Source organism: Syngnathus leptorhynchus, chromosome 7, assembly GCF_054491065.1.
Source record: "Syngnathus leptorhynchus isolate UIUO chromosome 7, UIUO_Slep, whole genome shotgun sequence".
Classification (NCBI taxonomy): domain Eukaryota; kingdom Metazoa; phylum Chordata; class Actinopteri; order Syngnathiformes; family Syngnathidae; genus Syngnathus; species Syngnathus leptorhynchus.
This window is the reverse complement of record NC_141201.1, coordinates 2,993,214-3,021,051: the sequence shown is the minus strand read 5'-3', so window position 1 is coordinate 3,021,051 and position 27,838 is coordinate 2,993,214. Positions and strand designations below refer to the sequence as shown.

The 27,838-nt window shown below is 42.0% G+C and overlaps 1 protein-coding gene across 9 annotated transcripts in view; it reads right to left on the bottom strand.

The window, feature by feature from the left end:
• Positions 1-27,838, bottom strand: part of lrfn1 (leucine rich repeat and fibronectin type III domain containing 1) — a 121,364-nt gene that overhangs the window by 10,205 nt on the left and 83,321 nt on the right. For 4 of the 9 annotated variants that reach the window (XM_085915578.1, XM_085915575.1, XM_085915579.1 and 1 more), the window contains 3 exons: positions 25,133-25,179; positions 24,983-25,045; positions 8,260-8,381 (listed from right to left, as the gene is read on the bottom strand). Coding sequence is in view for 1 of the 9 variants with exons in the window: in XM_085915574.1 (XP_085771700.1) it covers positions 8,093-8,147 (55 nt within the window). In the remaining 8 variants the exon portion in view is untranslated. Of the gene's footprint in view, positions 1-8,092; positions 8,236-8,259; positions 8,382-11,786; positions 11,849-24,982; positions 25,046-25,132; positions 25,180-27,838 lie in introns of those variants that run through there. The other 5 variants (XR_015066602.1, XM_085915574.1, XM_085915581.1 and 2 more) reach the window with 4 other exon arrangements.

Below are 27,838 nucleotides of genomic sequence, written 5' to 3'. Positions count from 1 at the left end.
GGGCTGCTTTGTTTTCTTTGCATGTACAATGAAGTAACTCCGCCTCCATGGCAGGTTCCAAGTTGTTCCGCTATTTCACAGACGTCGTTTAAACGGTTGTTTGAACGTTCTTGTGGACTACTCACGGACTTCTAATAGACACCTTCATATCTGATTCCTGATTTATCGGTTTCACGGGTTCACCACGGTTTTAAAAAGTCAAGGTTTGAGTTACTACCTAAAGCAGAGAGGGGAGGGGCGAGAAGTTACACGAATCCCATATAATGGAGAGAGATAAGTGAACGTTAGCCACTGTGCTAATTCCAACATGGCTGCCTTTTTGGGACATTGATTAATGAGGAAAAGAACTATAGAAAATAGACAGGTGAATATTCCACATATATACATAACCGCAATTGTCACACACACACAAAGAAACCTAATCAACAAGTTACCACAGCTTAAAATATGCAAATATGAAGTAAATGAATTAGAATGATGGCGTCTCATTTTACCCAGTTAGGTAATTCGAATAAGTCACCTGTCTCCTCAGTCATTTCCAAATTTCGCTTTCTGCCTAGTGTTTCTACGTAATCAAGCTTGAATAATGTCGATTTGCATGCTAATGAGCTCGCTCCGGCATGTGAGCCCGACTTAGAGTCTCATAGCAACAGGCCAAGATTCCGATTCCGCTCACACGGCCCCCGCGAGTCATGAGGATGATGATTAGCAATGCTGTTGTTCCAGACGGGCCGCGTCACTTTTGCGCGCAGATTACTTTCCTGGCTGAGCCAAAATAACGATTTGAACAAACAGGCCGCGTTCACACCGCAGAGTCTGAACGGCTCAATTCTTCGATCCACTCACGGAAGAATATATATTTTGCTTTAGCTGCGAGGAAGTTCCATTTCCTGTTATCATGACAGTTACACAGTAGCACTTAGTCATTTGACGAGGACAATGCTTCTTGGGCTTTTTTTTGTACACTTCTAGAATCCCATTTCCCCTAATAATTTCTATTTTTTTTTATCACCCCTTCCAAATCAATCAACCTTGAGCTTCCGTTGTACACGCGCTGTATTCCAAAGCCTTCTAATAGACACCTTCATATCTGATTCCTGACATTACATTCCTGGAACGTGCACGGTGAAGGCTGAGGCTCATTGAACCCTTCAGAGAAACTGCTGAAGAATCACACACACTCTCGAAGGGGGGAGGCGTTAAAATAAGAGAGCGAGCACGATAACAGCAGGAGTCGATAACAAGGACGCATAGGCACGGTGGATGACACGGGGCCCGCTGAAGTTCTTATCTCTATTTTTGGACTGAGTTATTCTCCAAAACAGTTTTCAAATTGTCTCATTTATGTGTGTATTGTTCCTGATTGCTTTCTGGCTCCCACAGCAGCATCTTATAGAACTGTGCAATAATCATACAAATCCTGATTTATGAACACGACAAGTATGAAATCTTTTCCATTGATATTCTGTGCACGGCAGCTCAATATTTTCAAGACTTTTTCAGATGACTGGTCAATTTTAATATACGGAGGCAGAGCCTACAAGTACCTCGGTGGAATGTGACCAGTTGAAACGGCAATAAGGCGGAACTAACGAGCTGCAGCATAGAATCGCTTGGAAAATCTTGATGTTGGCAGTGGAGGAGTGAGGATTTGTATTTTTTGTGGGGGGGGGGGTCTGCAAAGCAAATATTTTTTTCTTGTTGGTTTACAAACATGAAAAAATCCTCAGAAAAGGCAGATGAAGATTCGTTATATGCTCCCTACGAGATACGGATGGAAATGTTGAGAAAAAAAAAAAGTCCCCAGAAAAAAATCCCTCCAAAAAAAAATCAAATACCTGGAGGTCGGTGCCCCTGTTGCCCCCCCTCTAGCTCCGCCAATGACCGTGCTAAAGCTAAAGCCACATGAGGTGTCCAGATTTGTCCAACATTCTTTTTTTAATTAAATAACACTAACAAACTATTGTACACAATTGCCATGGTAATAAAAACATCACTTCCTTGTTGTTTCAAAATTCAACCATTATGATTTACTCCTTTAATACTTTTGTCTGCTCTACGTTTCATCTTACCCCTCTTGAGACAGAAAACACCCCCACAGACCTGTATTATGTATGCTGCGAATCAAATTAACTCCACACAGGAGACACCATGTTTTTCCATTAGGGACCCCGCTGTTCAAATCTCGCTTCTCGTGCATCATTTTATTCCCCGCGTCAAACAAAGTAAATATCCAATGTTCTCGTTTGCGTAAAGCCTCCGTTCCGCTCTACACACTTGAGATGGCCAGCCAGTGAGAATGAAGGTAGCGTAAATCTATTCTTATTATAAAGAACTTCTTAATTGATACAGAGAGGACTGCGTGGGGTAGATAATGAGGTGACACACTTTGACATTATTTTATATCCAGACGGCTTTCACACTGCGGGATTTTTTTCTCTTGCATTGGCGTAACGACACAGAGCGATACAGGGGGCCTGAAATAAGCTACAAATAGATCTTTTTTCTTTCTTTGATAAAAATACGGTCTGCCTTTAGGAACTTTGTCTAACTTACAGGCAATGTTTTAAGTAACATTTTGTAAAAGCTTGCTGTGCCACTATAATAATTACTAGAAATAAAATGCCAATTGGGAATTTCACAAAATATAAGATGTTGATGTTTTACATTTGTAGTTATGGTTGGATTATTATTATTATTATTATTATTATTATTATTATTATTAATCTTTGGTTTATTTATTCAAACACTAAGATTAGTAAACATACCTCATGCTAGTTTATTTACATTTCAATGAGATTATTTTCACTTTTTTAAATTTTTTGTTTTGATTTTAATGTACAGTGTTAAACTATCATTGGTTGAATATTATTATTTTTGCACTTGAAAACAATAAAAAATGGGAACAATCAAGATGTGTTTCAAGTTTCAACAAAGAATATAATTTTACATTTAAGTGGTCACCCAACAGTATTTATACGTATACCTGTAATATTGAATATTATAATGTTCACAAAAACAATCAAATAAAGTTGAAACATATCTTGAATTTTTGTTATTGTTGTTACCAACCTTGTAATTTCCAACTCTCCAATCGCTTCTTTGCACATTACCCGCTAAATGTGCTCAATTTAGAAATTTGTTCTGTCTAACGCACCATGCTCAACCGCGCAGAAGAAGATGCTAATGAGCTATTTCCGCCGAACATACAAATGTCGTTCGACACGTGCAAAAGTTGTGACGCCGCCAGAGAAAAAATGTCATTTGGAATTTGACACTCATTTACACTCCCGCTTTTGACAAAGCTCTCAGTCGTCTGCTATTTTGACAATGCATCATATTAAGTTCCGACCCTTTTTCACTATTTGGCATCATCTCTGTACACAAACATAATTAAGGGTGATTTGTCATTAGCAAGTAATGGATTAACATCAGACACAAAAGGCCATTTTGACCTCGTGAAATTAATTGTTGTCGTCTCATTAAAATAAAAACAAAAAAATTACCAAGCACGGAGAGGAGGGCAATTAGTCATCAGAAAACTGTTATTGCACTCTAAAAAAAATTATATATGCTACTTGGTTAGAAAGTAGCGGTAAAAAAAAAAGAATAATTGGTTGTTTTGTGCTCAAGTGAACTTAACTACTTTTCATAGTCGGAGTAAGAAATGAAAGATTTTCTTCCGCAATACAACTGAGCCCGGCTGTAATAATGGCCATTATTTTCATAAAGGAGTAGTAAGGAGTCGAGTAATTATTTTCTTTTTTGCTACCTATGTGAAATCAACTTCAAAAGTACACTAAAGTGTGAGTGTTTTTTTTCCTTTCCCTTTACAGTTGAATCAATTATTTTGTAGAAAGTGAAACCCATCCATCCATTTTCTGAACCGCACACATTTGTGAAGCTAAGTCTTATGTACGTCGGTGATGACAAACGTAGCCCACGATGTTAGCATAGAAGCTAATACAACACGAGGTGTCCTTGCTAATCCGCTACACAATAATAGAAATACTATCATTGTGTCGACAAGAAGCGTTTTAATGCCAAATCATCACTTATTGTTGCTGCGACACACATTTATTCGGTCGAAGATGACGTCAAGCGAGCGAGTTCATTGCGAAGTTATCGCTGTGCTGCCGGGAGGCCTACAAATAATTAGATCACAAGCCGTTTGACGGAAACGACAATATCAGACATTTTCTTTCAATGTCTGTTGCTAGTTAATTAGCGCCTTTGATGAATTGGCCACTAAATCTAAAAGGCGGTCCAAAATGCCGCGCAGTTCTAACAAATTCCAAACAAAACGTTGGCATGTCACATCCAATTCCCTCGGAGTGCCGTTTTGCTGCCTTGTTTAGATGGAAAAAAAAAATGATTTGATAGCTGTTTTTCATTTTAATCTGTTTTTAAGAAACACATCAAAAGGAGCGGCACAATGAATTGGGTTGCAGCATTTAATCACGGCTCATCAACGAGTTCATCCAAAACGTTGAAACAAATGAACATGAGCTCAATTGTAACAAAAAAGCCCCCAAACTGGCCAAATTTGGGCAAGAGACAGCACAAATCCTGGAATGGTTGCAAGACACAGAGCCAACCGTTTAGTCACACCGATCAAAATTTGATTGATAAATCATTGAAATATTTCTCATTTTATTTATTTAAAAAATATATAAATAAATTATTTTATTTATTTTATTATTAAAGCTTAATTCCAAACAGGAGGGCTTGAGCCAAAATTTTTAACCCGGAGCTGCGCAATTGTAAAGCAGACACGCTACCCACTATTTCACCGCTCTGCACGAATTTGTTTCTCAATTTGTTCAAACGGCATTTCAATTAGCGTCCAATTTGGACGCTTCTTCGGCACAAATGGTCGCAGTAAAACGAACCAATCGAACCAGTTTTCTTTTGAAATAAAAGCCTCTCGCCTTAAGTGACAAATTCTAAATTGAGTAGCCAGCATGGCAATTTCATCATATTTATTTATTTTGGCTTGCACCAGGTGTGTGATCCGTCCGCTCATTACGAGCGGGGAAATGAAGGGCTCGCCGGCCAATTAGCGGCCAACATAACAAAGTCAATGAATAATAGATAAGCTTGATTAGTTTCAGGTATTCCCGCTGATCAAATCCAACCATAAAAAATCTGAAGTGAACCAGATGAAGACGAAGGCTATTTTTCTATTTTCCGCCATCCGCCACGTCCGGCTTGGCGCCATTACGCCACTTTAAGAGCAGCTCTGTGCATTAATGCTCCATCCAAGGCGGCTCATTGCGCTGCCAGGAGCACTTTACGCCATTGCCGGCTCACGCCTCCTCCCGAATAGCCAAAGCGAATTACAGTTAAAAAAAAAAAAAAATCCTAATTGAGTCTTGAAACCCCAATGGGAAATTACAAGCCAAGCTTCAAAGCCTAACATGTTTTTTTCAATATCCTAACCAGGGCTTGAACTTCTAACTTGAATCTCCAACTTTGCCTTTAAACCATAATTTGAGTCCCAAACCCGAGCTTGAAAACTCAATTGGGTAAAACTAGAATGTTTCGTCTTCCAGGAAGCTCATATTGTTTTCAAGAGCAGCTCTCAAGCCCCTTAAGTGAAAGCAACTGTACTTGTTATTGACTAAACTCCAGGCTTGACACCCACATGAGAGTCCCCCCCCCCCCACTCTGGGAGTCTTGTTTATACCCAGTCAAGAAAATAAAAGCCCTGATTATGCTATTTTTGGAAAATAATGTAAATGGATTCTAGAAGTCAGCAATAACTAACGAGTGCGTGCGGGCGTGCGGGCGGGGAGCTTGCACGTGTTTTTGTGTGCAATGCGGGGATCATTTGATGTAGCAAAACAAAACAAACTGCCCCAAGGGGGGGAGGGCGGGGGTGAAACAATGCCTTACCACCCCCCCACCAACTCCAAAAAGCCTACGATGGATAAAAGAATCAATCGACTATGAGCTGGCCTGTGTCAAGACGAATGTGTTGAGGAGACTCCACCTCCCATCGAGAAGAGATTTGACAGCGCAAGCGGCATGGGCCCGGCCCGGCCGGCTGCCTGTAAGAAAACATTCCAGCTGACTTATGCTTTGCATGTGGGTGCCTTTGATGTTTCCTTATATACACTAAAGCTGCCAAAAAGAAACGTGTGGCGTTGCACTTTATCTAGCGGCTTTTAAATTGAAAATATTTCAACATTCTTATCTGTCACAAGCACATAAACAGTCGAGCCTAACCCAGGTTTGAACCGTTACTTTGAATACCGACAACTCTATAAACTGACTTGAAAGACTTGGGGGGGGGGGGGTCATATTGACTGTCAAATGAATGGTAATAAAAATTGCTAGAAACGTCTCGATTTTTTTTTAAAGTGAAGACAATTTGTAATTTCTAGTGTTGACACAAAGTTGAGGCACAATTTGTGTTCGCGGGCCAAATTTGGCCCGCAGGCCATAGTTTGACATTCGTGCATTAGACGAAAAACCCTAACCCTGGTATGAAACCCTACTTTAAAACCTTAATTTTAAAATCAGAGAGAGGCTAGAGACACTCCTTTGAAAGCCCTACATTAGCTTGGAAGCCCACTTTGAAATCGTCTTCCTGGCTTCAAACCACACTTTGAAATGCCAAGCATACCTTGAAAACGCTACTGTTTGAAACCGTAACTCGGGCTTTCCCCTTCAGGGCTTCCACTGTACTTGGCCGTTTCAAACGGATCCGGTATATATGAAATGGAATCAGACAATATAGAAGGTGAAAGGCAAAGCTCATCTCTGAGCCGGAGAAGCTACGGTGTCTTAACACGGCGACGAGTGCTGTTGACCCGAAAGCCAAACGGCTAGCCTTGATATTCCAAGACAGAGAAGCGGGCCAAAAGAACACAAGGCAAGAAGACGGCGAGCAGGCAGGCAGGCAGGCAGCCGCAATGTTGAATAGAGAAGGCTAATAACTTGACCTCTTTTCCCTCAATCGCCGTGTGCCGCCATCCCGAAAACTTGGCTTCACTATCTACTTAAAGCGCCTTTTCACGGCTGCGGGCTAGCATCACGTTGTGCGCGCAGCCGTGAACGAGAGGGGGGAAGTTGTGTTGTTGCGCTGTGTGCCTCCACAGACTTGACAACTTGAATTAAATTCCTCTTCAAAGAACAGCAGGCCAAAAGACACCCAAATAATCTTAGCATTAAAAATATCACAAAAAAGAAAGATGGCAAAACTACAGTCTTTTTGGTTATGCATAACGACTGAAGCTACTAGAAACTCAGACGGGAACTAGCCATAATGTTAGCAACGCTAGAGGGCTAATTAGCCGGGGTTAGCCATCCCCTTTGAACCATAGTGCAAGCGGGAGCCATCCGAGATCTTTGTTCCTATCACTGAGCAATTTCCTCTAGGCTGTCCGTGGCGGGTCAGAGGTAGGCTGACTAGCCGTCTCCCACGGGTCCCTTAATGAAACTAGTGGACGCCCAAGTTGTGTGCCAATCACATGAAGGGGGGGGCGTCAGTAGACAGATGCTAAGGGGAGCTACAGGTATCCGGTGCACTTCAAATGTGCCCAATTCTTCATGGCTGACGGCTCTCTGAAGACACAGCACAGATCATTAAATCCATCCTCTCATGCACCAGCATTTAATGAACACTCGCATGTGATATGATGTAAGGCCTAAGTGTCAGCTATGGCTGCACTTTATGGCCCATTTCAACTTCAGAGACTCCACCAGCAAATGTCCTTAACCCACACGGATCACATATTTTAGATTAGGAGCGAGCTGAAGCCATCAACTTCTTCTTGGACCACCTGGATGAAAATGTAACGCCTCTCTTTTAAATGTTTACATTTAAAATACTTGTATGTATTGTTGGAAGGTTGGAATTTTCTTTCTTTTTGGTATGTTCAACGCAGGAAGAAAGGGGCGTTTCCGCCATAGTGGGAGCGAACGCTGCCAACTTGATTCCAGCCCAATTGAAGCGGTTCTGCTTATTCCTTTTAAATTCAGCAAGATTGGGGTGTGGCAAAGTACATTTTATAAGGAACCACAAGAAGATACCGTGACTTGGATGAGCAAGCAGGGTAAAATAAATGAAAACAGTAATTCTGACCTAATTCCGCCGTGGCACCTGCACTTTGACGGTCTTCCCCGTAATGAATGGCCATCTCGAATGTGCATATGTTGCAGCTGGAATGTGCTGATGCGTCACTGCTAACGCAACACTTTCCGCTAAAGGTTGAAGGAGGCAGCTGCTGAGAATCGCCCAAATTAACTCACCACAAGTCAAGCCCTGGTTTCCATTGCAAGAGTCACATCAGTATCCCGATTAGCTGAATGCCCACTCGCCACTAGGGGGCACTGGTCGCGGTGGATGGCTGGATTTAACAAGAAATAACCACCTAAGGAAAAGAAAGAAAAGTGAAGAGTTAAGCAGTGCAAAAAAAAAAAAAAAATTGGTTGAATCGGCGTTTATATCTTTCAAAGCGCCACCCAAAAAAAATGGTCGCCAGTCGGAGCGTGTTGACGTCAACCCTCGGGTCCCCCGCAGCAAAATGTTGCAGTGATTTTTGACTTTCCATTCACCAAACAAGTCAACACTGCTGTCAGCACTTTGTTCTTTCAAATCCTGAAAGGTCAACTGACTTTAAAAGAGTGATTCATGCCTTTGCCTCTGCAAGACTATTATCAAGAGTCTTTATTCACATATTAGTCAGCCTCTGCAGCTGGTCCAAAATGTCGCCCCGTGATTTTCAACAGGTCCTTGCAAACGTTACGCAACACAGATCCGGTGCGTTTTCATGTTATTCTGACGGGACATTGTGATTTCCTAGGACTGCTGTAGGAGTCATCAATTGAACACGGAATCGCTCTATAAATAATGTCGCACATTGATATTCACATCCATTTCCACACTATGTCCCCTAGTGGCGACAGAAAATAGCCAACAATGACAGGTGTTCAGTGTTTACTAGAGGGGAGAATATTTCATCTCTACAGTCAGACAGAATACATTCAACAGATGGATGGTATTAAATTTGTATTTTATTTTATTTCTCAACAGCACCGCGATCAGTTCGGATTGAAAATAAGCGAAGAAAAAAGCCTTGCCCGAGCGGGACCGATTGCGCATTCATGATTTTGTCCTAGACAGTATTTCTGGGCAAGAAGTGCAATATTCCTCAACACACAAGGGAAGCAGTCATACAGTCATAATCTCATTCGATGAACTTGCTCCTTCTTCACTGGGTGGCCTTGGCTGCGATATGAATGTTGATCTGATTACCAAACAACGGGAAGGAAGCAAAAGCAACAACAGAAAAAACAAACAAAAAAAAAAAAACAGCTTTGGGGATACTAAGCCTATGAACGTGCGTCCTGTCATTAATATTTCACTGCATCATCGTAGCTAAAGAAGAACAAAGTGAAAAAAGGAGGGGGCGGCATGAGAGGACGCGATGAAAAATGCATCGTATTTTGACACGACTTTGGAAAGGATCCCAGCACAACAAAAGAAGGACGACATTACAAAAGGCCAGATGAAGATGGAAGAACATGCGGAGTGTAATTTACTTATCCCCTGCTAGCAAGCGGCAAGAGGATGAAACCTGCCAAGGTCACCAAACTATACTTTGTCACAATCTACGAGAGATTAGCATATGCCTCACACAGAGCCGCCATGCAAATACAGAATCGCTCAAGCTAGCTTGACGCTACTGTATATCAATTTGTATTCAGAGGGTAGCGACCTGGGGGCATGTCACCTTCCGCTACTCGTCCAGCCAATGAAGAATGTATTCCGCACGGGTTTTGCATCCTTTATTTATTTTTTTCAAGTCATTGCCGTCTTCTTCACTCGGGAGCCGGTTGCTAGCATGTCGAGGAATGAATCGAGGGGAGGAGGTAAAATTGGTGGCGCCATAAATGTCACACTCATTTCACAGTCTGACACGGCACGGCGCCTCTACCTCGATATAATTTGAGTCCTCGTGTATGTGTGGATGCGGACTCCTCCCAAAGCCACCTGCACCACAGAGCAGCTACGACGCTACGATAAGTCCTTCACTCATCCGCAATGGATGAACAAGTGATTTCTTTCTAACTCCATTTCCAGGACTGAAATTGTCACCTGGCATGAGTTGATAAATCTGACAAGCCGCTCACTAAATCTCCAACATGGCTAGCATCCGCTGGTAAACCACCTTTCTCTATTCCTTTGTATTCGCACCTTCGCTTGCTCTTATTTTTCCTACCGGCAAGGATGTGATTAAAAAAAAAAAAAAGTATAAAAAAGGCTCTATGCCATACAACTTTGGACAAACGGGTGAGTCAATATCTCGCACCGTCTTCCTATCAGAGCGGTGTTAATTCTCGGAATATATGTACTTATTACTTGCATTGAAGAAGTAAAGGTTTGGTAACTTTTGATGAGAACGATCAGAGTTAGCTCATTAGCCGCTCACCGTATGCTAGCACCTGTTCCGACTACTCAGTAAAGAAGGAAAATGCCTAATTAGCCAATTAGTCATGTGGCAGAAACTCAATGTGTAGAGGCACTTGGACATTAAGGGTGTCACTGCTCTCTGGATGCTCAATTAGATTGACTTTTTTGTTTGGTTTTTTTCCCCCCCCTCTCGTTTGTTTTATAAGATCTTTTTTTAAACTACATTTGCCTTGTCTTTTTTCCAAAGTAAATGTAGAGGCGGAATAGAACGGACAACTCCATGGTACCAAACTCGGAATTCACTTAACGTATGTTACAGTTGACGCCTTTCAATGTTTCTTCTCCCTTCCGCGGGTCCTTGACTTTGATTCTGTTAGACCTGAACCATTCGAACACGAGTTTGGTTCGAACATTTCAAGTTGGTCAACATGAACGTCATGAGAAATGAGCGTCCCTTGGAGGGTGTCTGTTCTCACCCTTAAGGAATAGGATGATTAGCTCAGTCAGAACTCGTTGAGGTTATCTCTACGGTACTTCCAATGCTTCCGAGCTGGCGAGGTGTTCCTAGCAATGTCCAGCCGGAAGGTGGCCTCAGGGCAAGACTAGGACATGCTCCAGTGACAATGTTTCACGGCAGGCATGGGAGCGCCTCCCACCAGCGGGACTACAAACAGGGAAGTCAACGAATCCCTGCTGAACCCGCTTGAGCTGATGGAGCGTCATGAAATTTGGTTTGCAGCGCCAACACACCCCCAGGAACGATTCATCCAAAGGCAGCAGATAGTGCCAGTGTGATAGCGATCTATATCTTGGTCTTCTTCTAGATGAATAAATCCCAAAGATTGTATTTCTGGAACATGCCAGTCCCCGAGTATTGGAGCGTCAGTAGCATACATAATTAAAGTGACTCTTAGGTTGCAAAGTCAGTTCAAATCCAGCTAGCCCATCATCCATTCCTCAAGTCAATTCATCCATGAATCCATTCGACTCTACCTCTGTCTGCAAGCTGTCACTGAAGCAGACTCCAAAAGGTAACTCAGACGTCCTTCAACCCCCCAAGGGACCAAAACAAGTCTTGGAGAGTCAATCAATTATGGATTTGACTGAAAGCATGCATATTGAAGGAAGTCACCTTTCTCTGCGCTTCATTTCACAGATATTGACACTTGTAGCCGTTTACCCTCCAGCGGACTCAAAGAAGGTTAGGCCATAGTGGAGCAGAGGAAGGAAATTCTTCCGACTAACATTAGGAGTTTTTCTTTTAGTTTGCAAACTAGCTAAATTGATGGTTTATGTTTGGATTTTACTTTATGATCAATCATAGCAGCACTGGCAGGGTTTTTACATCAAGTGAGACTATTACCTTCATTTTTCGACGGGGTAGCTCGGCATCGAGTGACCTCAAAATCTTGGAGATGAGCCTTTCTATCACACAGAAAAAGATGCGTTGCAGAAGAATTGTTTTTATAGATCGTGGGGAGGACAGTTGTAAAGTCTAATTAGCTATTTAACGCCGCTGCTAAGCTCAACGGTGTTGCTAAAACAGAGAGAGAAAAATAAATGCGTTGACAACCCAGTTGAGACGGAGTTCATATAAAATTTTGAAAATCCGTTTTGAAGGTGGTTTGTCGGACTGGATTGAAACGGCTTTGATGATACGACGTACCTTCTACTTTAACATATGTTTGCTCGACCTTCCGTGCTTTATTCTATTTTAAACCAAAATCATTCCTGATGTTAGTCCTTAAGGATCTGATGTAGCAACAGCCAAAATCAGAGTAGGTCAAAGCTCTACAAACATCAAACATCCTCATGCGGTATTAATCAAAAGCAATTGGCCAGAGATAACTCATTAAAATATAACATTGAATCAAGCGAATCTAAATAATGAACCAAGTTGCGATGAAAATTGCGACTTAAAAACGAAAAGCTGTTATTTTGCTCTCCGCTTTACATCTTTCGTGTAGGTTAATTGTTGTCTTTTACGTTTGTTTTCGGCCTTGCGTGTGGCTTCCTTTTTGTAGTGCTTCCAAACAGTCCTCATTAGCAAAGTTCTCATGGAAGAAAAAAAAAAAAAAAAACCTCGTTAACATGCGAGCTCAGTGAGAGCTCCAACTACATCCACAACACTAATAGGACTTCTTCTTCCTTGTTGTCTTAAAGTTAAGCACTAGCTTACAAATGCAGACAGACCCATCCATCTCCATGGCGACTAAGCAAACTCCATATGCTGATGGGAAGCGGCTGAAACGGTTGAAAGCGCAGAGAGAGGGGGAAGAAAAAAAAATCAAGCGGGATGGTTTGAAGTTAGCAAATAGGCGCAAGATTGATGACTTTCAGACTGGGTTGCTGATGAAACATTGTCTCATTTCATTACAGGGAAATGAATGAATCACGCAGGAGGATTAGACTTGGCATTTGGCTCATTCTTGAGGAGTAGATTTTCAGTAGCCTATAGTTTTGTTAATTACGAGCGTAATCCCTCCACAGGTGGCTCTATGAATCTTCTGATTTCATTGTGTACAACATTTGGCAGTGTAGCCGAGCTGCGTGGCGCAATTCGTTGAAATACTAAATGCGGTTAACTGGCAGCGGAACAACAGAACGGTCGGCTTGCGTACAGAACACATAAGCGGACAAAAGACGGACTTACAATGGTTTAAAAGTGGTTTTTTTTGTAAACTGGCAGGAGTGATCATTAAATTGTCAAGTTGAATTTTGAGTGAGCACAAGGCTTTTGTTGTACTTCAATGGAACAAATCAGAAAGGGCAACAGTAATGTTGTCCAATTAGTTTTCAACAAGCACCTGAGAAAAAAAAAAGACCAAAAATTGTGACTCTAAATTGGTCTGTACTGTAATACTGTTGCAGAAACATGATTATCCATTTTCCCCCTACATAATTTCGTTGTGTACGCGAGTCTCGTTTGAAGACAAATTAAATTGTTTGCCGAGCGGCGTAAGAAAATAAGTAATCGTGTTACAAAACAAGGCAGTACTTATATGTTACAGCTTAAGTATAAATGAATGCCGTAAGAATGGTGAATCATTGATTTTGAATTTGGAGTTAAGAACTGTGATGTCATTTTCAGTCGACAAGAGGTGCTAGTACAAGACAAAATGGCCGCCCTCTGATATGGACAAAAACTAGTAGATGTTTACATTCCACAAACGCAAAGCGTATAAAACGCTGAACGTCATATTTGAGTCAGACATCTAAAAGCATCCACTGTCGAGAACTTAAAAACATTCCACACTTTCGTGTATTTGTAAAAGTCAAGTCTGATGCTCTCAATAAAGGCTTTACAATGTCCCCCCCAAACTGGTCCATTGAGCTTTAACCTGAGACGGCAAACGAGCGTCGTGAAAACCAAGCCATTTCACACCTCGCCGGCTGCCGCATAAAGTGGGCAGACACCATCTCCATCGAGAAAAGACAAACTGGATCACCGTTTAGCCAAAGTGTTCATTTGTGTTCCTAGTTAGCTTACTTCCTGACTTCATGGCGCCACGTTAGCCAGATGACAAATACAATAAATTCAACTTCCTTGTGGCAACAACAACATCAACAATGCTTCCAGAGAATAGGGTGAACATTATGCTAAACTCTGGCATCCAGACAAATGTTTAGCATGACGAGCATTAGCATATTTTGCTACACACAAACCATTAAAGAGGATTACCAAAGATTGCAAATTTGCACAATACACGAAGCGAGCGAAACAAAAAAAAAGGTACTTGTGTGGCATAAGCCCCAACTGTATCAATGACGACGATACACTGCGGCAACACATTTCGCAGGGGAGAAAACAGCTCTTTATCATTTTTTACTACCCTCTACCCTGCCAAAAAACATTTTAGCAAGCGTAGAGCACGAGCATAATTTGCGAAATCAATGTGACAACTTGTGTAAATCCTCTGCTTGTACTTTAGTGATTTTGACTCACATTAACATAATGAAATCCTCCGTTAACCCTTAACGGGGACATTTAATCCCGCCCTTATTTATACTTTATGACAAATTGTTAGCCTCAGGAAAAATAGTCAGTAGTTATGGAAGAAGCATTTCAGCCTGACACACATTTATATTTGAGTTTCATTCGCAGGATTTTTAACCTTTTACACTTCATTATCCGACACTAATAATATCACCGACCTTATTATCTCGGGAAGTGACGTTGTTGCATGCTCTAAATGAGAACATCATTTTCATGATTTTTTCAGTTTTTGATGGGAATTATTTTGAGGGGCACCAATAAGTCATTCATAAGCAGAAAGATCATTACAGTGAATTTGGACTGATAAATCAAGTGTAGGTAGACAACCTTGAATTAAAAAAAAAAAAAAAAAAAAGCAATAAAAGCAACATAAGCCCCTGGCACATATCAATGACTGTAAAAGACACTGCGTCAACACATTTTGTAAACTTGCAGCTCTTATTATTTGTTTTTACTACCCCCTCTACCCCAATAAAGACAGAAAAAGCCGAAAACAAAACAAAAAAAAAAAGGATTTGCGGCAGCCTTTAGCACGATTCTCTAAACGAATGTGACCAGTTTTGTGTAAACAAGAGCCGGTGACCAACGATGAATCACAACAGCCATTTTTAACTTGACGCCGGGCAAAGAAAAAAAACCAGCAGCACACAAACAACAATAAAAGCCGGGTTAAAGAGTAAGAGCTCTTCATTTCCGGTCCGCCTTGGAAACGTCCAACCCGGACGTGAAAATGCTGTGTAATTTGTCGCCGAAGCTTGATAAGGCCATCGGTGACACATCCAAGAGGGGAACGCAAGAAGGTTATCTGAACAAGCCGCCTTATTGCTTTGCTCTGGGATTAATGTATTTAATTTGCTTTATTGCTGTGTCTTTTAGTTTCATCCGATAAGGAGGAATAAGTTCTTTTTTTCCAAAGTGAGACTCAAAATTTGAGTAGTCATCGATACCAAGTGCCAATACCACCAAAAAATGATGCATATTTTTCCCCGTATAAACCAATGACAGATAATTTTAAATAAATAAAATATTCAATATAGCAAATTTCCTAAAAACTGCATAAAATATAAGGCTTCTTGATTGTAAAATGCCCCCAAGAGAGTTGCAGACAGCGGCAAATAAGCCTATCCCCCTCCAGCTTGAACCTCGGTGGCTTAAACTAAGATGCAGCTTAGTTTGAGATTCCTCCAAGTTCCCAGGAGTGTCATTCTGTTTTTCTCCTTTTCTCAAACTCACATTTGATCGAAAAATAATTTCCATTTACCTGTCTGCTCCATTCAGAACAGCTAGAAAATAAAGTGGAACAACTTTTTTTTATTTATTTTTTTCGACAGTCCTTACAGTAAGTTAGATAACGGACCAGATCCAAATTCGGCTATATGTGTAGTGGTGATAGAATAAGCCAAATAAATGACCACAGACCAAGGTTTGAATTGAACTGCCGGCTTATTTTAGTAGAGAAAATAGTTGACATACAATTTACAAACAATAGACAATAAACTTTTCAATCTTTTCTTCTTTTTCATTTTCTGTGACGCTATAATTGCATCCGCATCGTTCCCGCCATGTAATCCACCTGCCATCAATAAACAAAATGCTTCATATAAATAATATATTGAAGCATAAATATGCCCTGAGTGGATGGTTTCCGGCAACTTCCGACAGCCTGCTTATATTGCATTCATAATATTATTCCACGCGCACCGATACATATATCACCTTATGTATTATTGACTGACTTTGGCAAATCCGGTCACGGTGCCACTAAAAAAAGAGAGCCGTGTAGTATTTTGCAGGCGTCATCAGCGAGTCAGTCCTCCTGGTGCATTTGACAGCTGTAAACATACGCACACTGCTGGCGCGACTGCACTTGCCATCTATAATGGATATGGAGTCGTGTGGAGTGGAACAAGTCACCTCTTGTGGGATGCTGGGACTCTTGGAAACGTTCGCTTGCTTCCGCAAATCTAAGCTGCGGCTGCCAGGAATGACAACTAGAAACAATGTGGGGGAAAAAATGGCTGTAAACGGCGACCGGGGGGGGCGAGTACCGATAGCGGTACCATGGTATTGGTACTTAATAAAGTTTATTAGTGTATATATATGTTTTTTTCTTTTAATTATCTATTATTTTTTGGGGACATTTTATGTATGTAAAGTATGAGTGGTATTGGTGCTTGGTATGGGTGATTAACCAAAAATTGACTCCTGGTATCGGTCTGAAAACAAAAGTGGTATCGGACATTTCTAATCATGGTCAATTTTCACACACGGATATTAAAGGATTAAAATGCTGAGCTGATTTGGACTCAGTTTCTAACCAACGCAGATTGCTCAATGTTGACGTTTGTGCAAAACAAGCTAGCCAACATCTTGCATTGTGTTCAGTCCAACGATGAAAATGTTCCACAGCATGTTTTGCTCGATATTTATTTGTTTGTTTATTCGGCGCTGGCTGTTTATGATTTCTCCGCTTGAATCCATGTTGTTCTCCGTGAGCACAGTTGACAACGCCGAGCGTGATGACCGGGTCATCGTGCTCGGAAGCCCTTAAAAAAGGGTGCATGTCACCGCTAGTGGCCTTCAGAAGCATTTAAGTGGCAAATATATATCTTTGAAAAAAAAAAAAAGATGGATTCTTGTTGCCTCCGGCCGTGAATCATCACCTCCCCTCTCTCTACTTTGTCCGCTGCTCGACGTCTTTCAATCGATAGCGTAAAAAAGCCGCAATAAGGTTATAACAGTAATCAAATTTTTTTTCTCAAGAAGGATGGTTCTTTTGATATGAAACGAAGGTCCACTCCAAATGTCCAATAGAATTTGAGAAAAACAACATCACTTAAAATTTAACGATACAAAATAAAATGAACCTCTGCATCTTATTTCTTTGGCTATATGTTACACACAAGATTCAAACCCAACTGTGAGCCACACATTCTCACCACTATACCACCGTGCTGATGACCAAATCCTCTCCAACAATTAAACCTCTTGCTTTATATTTGAATGTCATCCGCAGATGTCACCCAAAAAAAAACCAAATTGGCGGCATGACGAACGTGTCACCCGCCCGTGCGGCGCTCACCTCATTAATTGAAGTTAACGGGTGTGCTACTTGAGGCTTAAACACTCCAGTTTGCTATTTGTAGCGGATGAAAGGTCAGCGCGTTCCAATTTACTTGCCAGAAGGAAGGAGAAGAACAGCGGGAATAAAACACACAGCTTAATCAGAGTGAAGGATGTGAAGATCCACTTTTGCTCTGTAAGCAGCATTGCTTTCACATCTGAAAAAAATAAAATAAAATGTAAACAGCACCGCATCGCGAATGACCACAAAGAATCCATCCATCTGTTACTTTCTAACCATGATGGAAGAAATCAAATAAAATGGGTCAAAAATGTCAAAGTGGACCGACCAGCTGCCACTCAACGTGGTCCTCGGTCCGGTCTCTCACCCGGACTTGAGTGACTCTTAAAACAAAAAAGTGTCACACATGACAAGCTAACGTAACCACTAGTGACCTAAAAGTTGAGCGTGAGTATGTGTGTCCCTCGGCGCTTGGAAGCCTTTTAGAGAACAGGCCCGTACAAGAGGTTATTCTCGACTCAACCTTTGACTGGAAATCCTCAAAGACACATTACCATAAATAAAACATAGTCGGTGGATTCACACTTGGATAGACACACAAAAAAAAAATCCTCAATTTGGATTCAGGGGAAAGTCACCGGGGACGTCATTGATCCATTTATTTAGCCAGCCGATGTCTTTGTTGAAAGTGAGCGGACTTCACATCGCTTTCTTATTCGCCCCGCTTGGGCGCTGTTGGTGATTAAAACGACATTTAAGAAAAAAAAATTTGCATGGTCGAGGTCTGTCTGCCGTTAGCTTCGACGCTATAAACGTCAAGGTTATAGACTATACGCGTGGATAAATTAGTTATACATTACCTTTATGGCTGCTGGGAAGTTTGGTTTTTGTTTCATGACTCTCAAGACAATTTGTGCACTGACGTATGTAATACCAATGAAGAAGATTTGGAGGAAAAAAACAAACAAACCTGAATTAAGTTGTTATTCATCACTTAATGGCGTTTTTATTTATTTATATTTGATTTCAGCGGAACTGTATTTTTAATAATGGCGTTTATATTTAATTAATGGCATGATTTATTTAGCGACGTATCTTTAATGGGCTTTTTATTTTGTAACGCCGGAGCACTTTGTAAAGTCTCAGCAGGTTTGGTGCTATAAAAGTGCAATGGAAAAAAAAAAGTCAGGAAGAAATGCAGTAAGTCAAAATTGCGTCATTTAATTTCCCCCCCCCCCCCCCCCACAACTGATAATATTGGTCCATCTCCTGTTATTATTTGTGTATTATTCTTCAATTTAAAGTGTGGGAGGCTCCTGGACGGTCAGACAAAATAAATAAATAAAAAAAATAGACCAGTTCCGCCGACAGACGCCAAATTGAGCGGGCGTCTACTATCGTAACGGGCACCGACACGAGATTGAAACAAATCACATCGCATCGCTTGTGCCTGACATCAAAGGAGCAGAAAAGAAAAACAAGTTAGGAGAGAGCTGTCCTTCACGGGCTCCCATGCAGCAAATGCTGTTATCATCTCCAACCGCCGCATTCTTTCATCCTTCCCTCGCCTCGGAAAGAAATCACGCTTCACCTTGCTATTTACATATACAGTAATCCTCCGCCCAGCACCCCCCCCCCCCTCCCTTCATGCTTATTTTGATATCCTACATATTTACGATTAGGGCTTCGGCGGCGCCTTACCGCCAGAGGACTAAATTAAGCATTAGTAGTGAGAATGCTACTCAGAGGTCACATGTATTCTTCTGCCTTTTTAAAAGGGAGCCACATCTGAGCAGAGGAAGAACACGGGCCGGTCAGACGCAAGCGAGCGCCTGTAGATGCGTCGCCTGAATAATTTATCCCTCCTTGTGTTGTGCTGCACAACGAAGAGGAGGTAGCGGGAGAGGCGTTGGTCTGAATCAAACAAAAGGGAACATGATGTCTGTCACACATCTGTGATCGGCGCGGCTCGACTCCAAATTGCTAAATTCAATTTTTTTTGTTGAAGGTCCAACGCGTGATGCCAGAGAAGCAATTTTTTTTCCGGGCTTGCAGTCTGTGAGAGGTGGCGTGCACCCTGGACTGGTAACCAGTCCAACCCAGGGCACATAATTAGGGATTAGTAAAATAAAAATAATATATACCGACTAAGTTAATGCCTCAGGATAGCCTAAGGCTTAAAACAATTAAAAAAACATTACAAGCAGAACATTTAGTATTCATTCAGCATTAAGTCGAGTAAGTCGTCTCTAATTTACAATTTTATTTTATACATGGGTGGGCTTGATATAGTATCGGTAGCTTGGTATCGTATTACCAAACAAGAAATCACACTCACATTGACACCGATGAAGCGTGTTTGTCTTCAACTTACCTAACGTGTAACTTTTTAGAACGGAGAAAACACACACAACCACAAGAAGAACATACAAACGCCACACAGAAAGACTCAACCCGAGATTCGAACCCTTCGAGTCAGTCATTTTCTATTTGTACCGAGATAAACATTACCAATAGCTCGCACTGATTTAACGCCGCCGCGCCGTGTGCATCTATATTCAATTAAAGAACGCCTCCAGACAAGTGTGAATAAAGCTGAGCGTGTTAGAAAAGCTTGTTAGCACTGCAACACCTGACAAGATGAACTAGGCAGGAGGGAGGGGGAAGGTCACAGAGGCTCCGAAACCGGCATTTGCCGCAAACGGTAACGTCATCGAGTGAACGTTATAATCACCAACAGGTACGTTAGCACACGTGAAGCGCTTTCCTGCACGTCGCCTACCGCAGAGTGCCGGTTGCCTGGAGACATTGGAGACTCTGGTTGCCACGGTAACCCTCTTTCATACTGGCTGTCCCATATTTCTCACGTCTCCATTGAGTCCTTCCGATTGTCAGGCAACGTCTTCGATCAGCCGTGTGGAATGAAGAGGTTCGATTTACCACAATTAAATAAATACATTTTTGCTGGTCTTTTTATTTGCAACTAAATCAGTGACCGGCGGCGGTGTAAATAAGTCATTATTTACTTAAAAGAGTCTAATTCCAGAGAAAACAATTTGTTTTTTTGTTTTTTTTATTATTGTGCTGGCATCACCAGATAAACACATCCAATTAGCTGCTGCTGACAGCATCGTCCGCGTAACAATGTCGATGCTCTCGCTGACCTTTCCCAGCCAGTTCAGCTGTCAGTTTTTAGACGGAATATTCCTGTCCTAACAAGCGTAGTTTTATTACAAACAAAGTCATCGATCAACAATTACACTCTGTCTGGCGTGACGTTTACGCAAAGAGGCTGCTCTTTAACCACGAGGCGTGAGGATTCTGTCAAATCGTGCGGGGATTTGCTGCGGGTGCAAACCTGAGGGGTCGACACCTGGCCAGTGAATAAATGAAAGACGGCATCAAATATTTATTGACGCACGCGGCGCCGGGCTCAGACTCTTTCAAGAATGACGGATAGGCAACTTCTAAAGTCATCTCTGTTCTACATCAAATTCTAATTTGTTGCGTGGAATAGGTCAATCCAGATTTTAGACTGTTAACAAAAGTGTAGTTAAGCCCAAAAAAATAGATATTGTACTTACTTCACACAATAGAATCAGCAGATTGACGTGGCAACATTTATCGAGCTATCTAACTCGTCATGGAGGCACGTTAGAACCAAGAATAAATATTTTCACTGGCGTGTGTGAGCCGGCCCATATAAAAAAGAGCAGTCCGCGCCGTTGTGGGGGTGAACGCGGGTCGACTTGATTCAAAACATTTCAATCTCTTTAAAAAACAAAAAAAAAGGGTAATGTGCGCCGTTGTGGGAGTGAACACGTCCGACTTGATTCAAAGCCCTTTAAATGTGGCATGAAACGGATTTGCTCCCGGCAGCTGACGTAAATTTGGATCTCGAGCTACACTGATAGCTGTGATGGGTTAAATGCAGAGGTGAAATTTGTTCCACGTCTGTCTACATAGCAAATAATGATTCTTCTACTGTTTTCTTCCCCTGTCTCGGCCGTGTGATTGACAGGTGATGAGGTCGAGTTGCACCCCATTTCTTGCCCTAACTCAGCGGAGATGGAGTCTTCAGCTTCCCGCGTGACCCCGAATGAGACATGTGCTGTAGAAATCGGAGAGATTGATGGATCATCTTGCTTGCAGGTGTCATCCGAGATGCTGATTGTGCAGGACGCGAAATTGCTCCTTCTATGTGCCTAACACGGATAATTATTTAGTTTTTAGCACCACTAGACGACTCTTTGTCATCATCATCATCATTCAGTCGGCGAAATAAACTCTTGACACAAGAGCGTATTACGCAACACCTCGGCTAGCTAAACAATTCGCGACGCTTTCATCATTTGACGTCGTCGTAATCAGAATTTCCACCAATACGATTGTGTACATTTTCATCCAAATCTTGAGCGCGGCGTTTTTGTTTCCGAGCACGCTGATGAAGATGGATCCAACGGACGAAGGATTGCAAACAAACGCGCAAAGCACATAATGGGTCCTTGCGAGAGGAGAGTCGCAAAATGTATGTTTTGATGCTCGCGGCGACGCTCGAAGAGAGCAGCTCTGCCATTTCCGAAGACATTAGACTGTCACACTGTTTGTGATAACACGCATTAGATTGAATTATGGCTTTTCAACCACCGTTTCACACAAACCCAAAATTATACTGATCGAGACTTTCCGAAAAAAAAACCCCACTAAACCACCTTGCCGGTATCTTTTTGTGTTCATGCCGTGGCTGTCAGGAAACAGATAAGTGATTTGATTGGTGTCTAGAAAGGATGCACACACACACACACACACACACACACACACACACACACACACACACACACACACACACACACACACACACACACACACACTCACACACACACACACACACACACACACAAAAACAACAACACTTGTTTAAGAAGTATACGTCATTTCTAACCAGTTTAATTTGCAAAGAAAGCGAGAAAAATCTATATATGTGGAAAAACTCGATATGGTCACTGAAAGGATTTGAAACTGAAACTATTAATAATTAATTGATTAATTCCAGTTAACTAATGGAAATGAAGCATTGCTTGATTTTTGTGGGACATCTTTCTGACAATAAAAAAAATAAAAATAAAAAAAAAACCGGGGAAAATCAAATTTAATAATTAATTAGTTAATAAATTAATTCCGGTTAACTAATGGAAATCAAGCATTGTTTGATTTTTTTTTTAGTGGGACATAATTCTACACTTTGGACTAGAGTGCCTCGTAGTAGCACAGACGGCAACAACGGTAATCAATCGAATCAAGACCGGCATTCACTGTGTTTTAAGTTCAAGAAACGAACGAATAGGAATGGAATCAATCAGAATTCCCAATCTCATTTCCTGCCCTCCATGCTCCAAAAGACAAAAATCTCCTTCCCAAAACAGGAACGTTAATTCGGCTCTTTCTGCTTGTGGCAAACTCCAAAATGACTCGAACCATGTTTTTTTTTTTTTTTTCCCCCAGCGCCCGCCTCAAAAGACATTCAACCCTAATTGAAAAACGCTCTGTTGATTTCATTAAGCCGATATGTATATGCAGGTGAAAACAACGGCAAGCGCAATGCTTTCTTACTGCTCATATTGCGGATCATTAAGTTTCTATTTTAAACCTTTGTCCGACTAGCTGATGCGGTTCCTTTGGGTTCCTGGCGCCCTCCTCCCCCGACCGAGCAGTGCAGTGCTGCAGGCAGACACTCCCACTGTGCATAAAAGCCTCCTGCAGGCCTGTCAACAGCACGATCAATTTCCTCTCGTGGTCCCTCGCCGGGTCGGGCTCAGCTCTCAGAAAACAATCCGCTTCAATATTTGCTACATTTAGCGGCCGTGACGTAGATGCCAGAAGAGATTTGGCCGCGGCTGCAAAAGTCTCAACTGTGCATTCAATCTAAGAGCCAGCAGGTAGTGAAGGAAACGGAAAGTTTTCCAACGCAAGCTGTGTCGGAAATGAAATATGTCGCGAGGATTGTTGCCGTTAAATGACGCCACTTAAGGTTTGCATAGTTCAGTGGTCGGTAGTAGACTTTCTTGTCTGGGCAAAGCTTTGTAGTCTCAACTGACAGGGGAATCGAAGTTGGGGAAACAGAACATACAATTTGTTTTGAAGCTTTGCCCTGAAGCCAGAAGATGTTCTTCTTCTTGGGCACTAAGACGGGAGGAGAAACAGTAGAAGGAGAATCTCTTTGGTATCAAGGAAAAGAAACCTCGAAACCAATTTTGTTTGACTACTTGAATAAACGCATAGAAGATGAGATAAAGCCAGTTAATCTGTTTCTATATTTCCAATTTTTAAAAGACGAAGGGGGGAGCACTGCCACCTAGTGGACGGAGGAGAGACGGGTCTTTTTACACGGGAATGTTTGAGGCCCGTGTGTGGAAATATTGTATTTATTTTGTCATGTTATTCTTCAAAAATTATTTATTCATAATATTAATTCAAATTAAATTGATAAAATTAATGAAAATATAACTATTTAAAAAAATCCACAAATATGCATTCAGCAATGTATACGAAGTATTGCAACAACTCGACAGTATCATTTCTTGGCCCTTGGGGTATGTTAAGGTCACAGACCTGTTCATGAAACATCTGTAAATTGCGAAAATGTATATAAAATGTCACCGCCACCTAGCGCTAGTCTTAAAGTGTTTATACAAAAGAATAAAGAAAAAGATGATGAAACACAAAGTAACAGATTGTGTCATTTTCCTATCGCAAGAAACATTTTGCACTGTGGGGGTTTGCAGTGTGTGTGGGGGGGCACAGCCGCATCCCAAATAGCACAAGAGCGCGCCATCGTTTGATAACTGCCGTTTACTAGCTAGCGCCTCGATGCTGTGGATTCATGTGTGGAATTCTAAGGGGACAAAATAGTCATTGGAAAGCAAGCAATCATGTTTCATCTGCTGACATTCACAAGTTTATCAAACGCATCTCTCATCTGAATCCTCCATCTGTGTTCACAGCAGAGCCACGGCTCCTCAGAGGGAGCGTTGGCCCCTTATGGGACAAGAAATTAAATCTGCTGCAGGACGAGCAAGGAGGAGAGGAAGATGCCGGGTGGCCAAGCAGCCATCTGATAATGGAACCTGCTCCCACTTGCACAGGCCATTCAAGCTCTGCCCATGTGAGCTGGGAGCTATCAGTGTCACACTGCGTGCGTGTGAGCGGGGCGAAGAAAAAATAAAAATAAAAAAAACCCAAAAAACATGACAGCTTGGATTTGAATGTGGAAAGCCAATGGGATGCCGCTTTTGGACTATTCCACCTCTGGCCGAATAGCAGGTCCGCACAAGATGTGGTTCTCAAAACAAACAAAACATTTCAATAAAAAATAATAATAATAAAAAAGAATTAAACAAAATCTAAAATTAATAACTACGGAAATGCAGTGTTCGCAATGAGGTTTTTTTTGGGTTGCGTTTTCCATTTAAAAACTCACCCGAGTATCACGACGTCGCTGCCGGGTGCTCGTCGCCAGGCTTTACTTGAAAGCAGCCCGCGTCTAGGGAAGAAAGAGGAGGTGGCGCTTTAGCCTACGTGGCACAAATAACATCAGCAAAAAAAAAAACAACACTTTTAATAGACTCACCAATCATGTTGTTTACAGCAACGTCATGCAGCTTTATTTATTTTTACCTTTACGGTGTGATAGAAAGGGAGGAACAGTTATGATTTTACATGCCGACATTTATTTGATAAATGACTGCGTGCTTTATGTCAACGTATATCTTGACCTTTAATATATTTTATTTGAGCTTACAAAAAGTCTTCCAGACTAAAGACTTCATGTAGAAGGGGAGCTTGAATCACGGTCGACTGAAGCGTCACGCAGACGCGCGATTGATAGCGGTTGCCGAGCGCTAATTAGCTAGCTGCTAAATTGACATCATCCACAAGTGAAGATTTTGCCTACTCGGCCTTTGCCGAGTCCATTTAAGCTTCTACATTGTTATCGGCGCTGAATATAAAGGCATCGAGAAGAGCCGCTTTGATTGGCCGAGAATCAACTTGGCTGCGTTCACGCCCACAACGGCGCAAACACCCATTGAATTGCTTAATGTCTCCGATAAAATGAAGGATTAACACCGAGGATCTCTTTTGTATTTTATTTTATTCTTTTATTTTATTTTAGGGCACTTTGCTTCTCCCTAAATACTGACCAAAAAAAGTTATTTAAGGTGAATTCAATGTGTGCAAATAAGAGGGAAGGGAACACTAGAGCTATCTGTTATTCTCTTGGGGGGACTAACTCAACTCTGTGGCCTACTTTGCAAGACTTTATGGCACAAAGAAAAATCAGCAAAGTTGATAGAAGTGGCTCACTTCAGTGATTTGTGCTCATCTACCGACTGGAGTGCGCATATATTTATTCACGCCGCCTTTATCCGAATGAGATATTCTGGAGTTATTGTACAGCTGGGTCACGATGGTATTAACGCATGCCGTGCATCTTATTTAAGCTGCTCCTCGGCTCTCCATACAGACAAATGGATTCCATTTATAGGCGAGCTTTTTTTTTTTATCATGTTCTCTAAAAGATGCTCACTGATGCATCATAGTTAAGTTGATGCAGATGACAGGAAGAACACGTTTCCTTCTTCAGGAATAGCAAATGTTTTCCATTCAGTTCAATTTCAAAAAGAGCCGTCTTGAAGAACGGCGGCTTCCCCGCATCCTTTCTCCTTAAAACATTTTAAGACGAACACTTTTATTCAACATGTTGCCACATAAGCAAGCAATCGCCACCTCCTTCTTCTCCCTCCGACAAGGTGTGAGCCCAGGATGACAATTTCACGCATGGCGCTTTCTCGTCGTGTTGTCCATCCTATGTTCTCTGAGGCATGCCACGCAAAAGGAATTGATTAATACACATCCACACGCGGGGAGACGGCGAATATCGCCAGAGCTCCTCGGCTGTAATCTTCCAGAGTGCGACTGCCTGCTAACTGCCCCTTCGTCTACTCGTCAAACGCCCACACACACACGCACATCAAACGCGGGTCGTCGTGCGCACGCAACGCACGTGACTCCGCAAAGGCGGCGGAGGCCTCGGCGGAATGTCGACTCTTCCGTTTAATCATTATGCCTGTCTCCCTCGCTTAAAAAAGTGTCATTTCCGAGGCCCCTTCAGCCGCGTGTGGAGTCACAAATGACAACCGAATAAAGAAATCATTCTTTGTCGTAGAAATACACAGCTAGTCGTCAAACGTTTGTAAATACAACAAAAGCAGTGGCGGCGCTAGAGGGTGGGCTGAGGGGAACACTGTCACCCCCCGGAAATATACTTGGACAAGCCAGACAATTGATTTTTGTGTAGAATTTTCCTGATATCAAATGACAGCTCTTTGGCTAGATTTTAGTAGCCTACCAGTATAAAAACTTTCCATGTCCATGATGCAAACAATTAGATGCTAGTTCATTACTTTCAGATGCAGGTTTAGGTCAGGGCAAGTTCCAAACACAGCAAATCGTCCCACCCAATAGAAGAGCGCCGGCCGACATGATTGATGACTCATTAGAATCCCCCAAGCGCAGCTGTCAGGGAGGCTGTTTGCTTTGTGTGCATTGCCTAGCTTCTCATCCGCAGCCGCCGTCAAGGACAAACAGCACATTTGTCCGGCGCTACACAGCGGTGGGCCGGCGCTCGGAGGGCGCTGAGCTTTTTCCGAGCTGTCTCTCGGTCCGGCGACAAATTGCTGTGTTCTGCGTGTGAGCATTAAACAGAGCATCTGTGTTTATCATCGAACGGGAGGTTTGGGATGCCTAAAGACGTTAGCACCCCTGAGTGGAAAACACCCTCTGGAATTGCCAGGGATAGTGGAGAAAAACTTTTTGTGGCTTGTTAGTTTAGAAGTACATCAAAGCACTGGCTCAGCTAGGATTTTTTTTTTTGTCGGGGGAGCCCTTGGGGTGGCCAAGGATACTATACTACAGGGGGGTCAAACTTATTTTTGGCGCGGGCCGCTTCATAGCCATAGTTTCCTTCGGAGGGTCAATATGATTGTAAACTTATACACAGTATAGACCACACAACAAACTAATGAATAACTAGTTTTGAAATTAGACTAGTGAAGATGTAGCAAACATTGCTAGCAATATCTCTATTTTTTTTAAAGTTAAGACAATTTGTCTTGGCCGGCCACATGAAATGATGTCACGGGCATTATCTGACCCCCGGGCCTCGAGTTTGACAACGATGCTATATACTATCATGTAGATAAGTTCAGAAGTTTGAAAACACATGTAACTATATGAATCAAATGCCATTTGCCTAAAAACGGTTTTCCTGTCAACC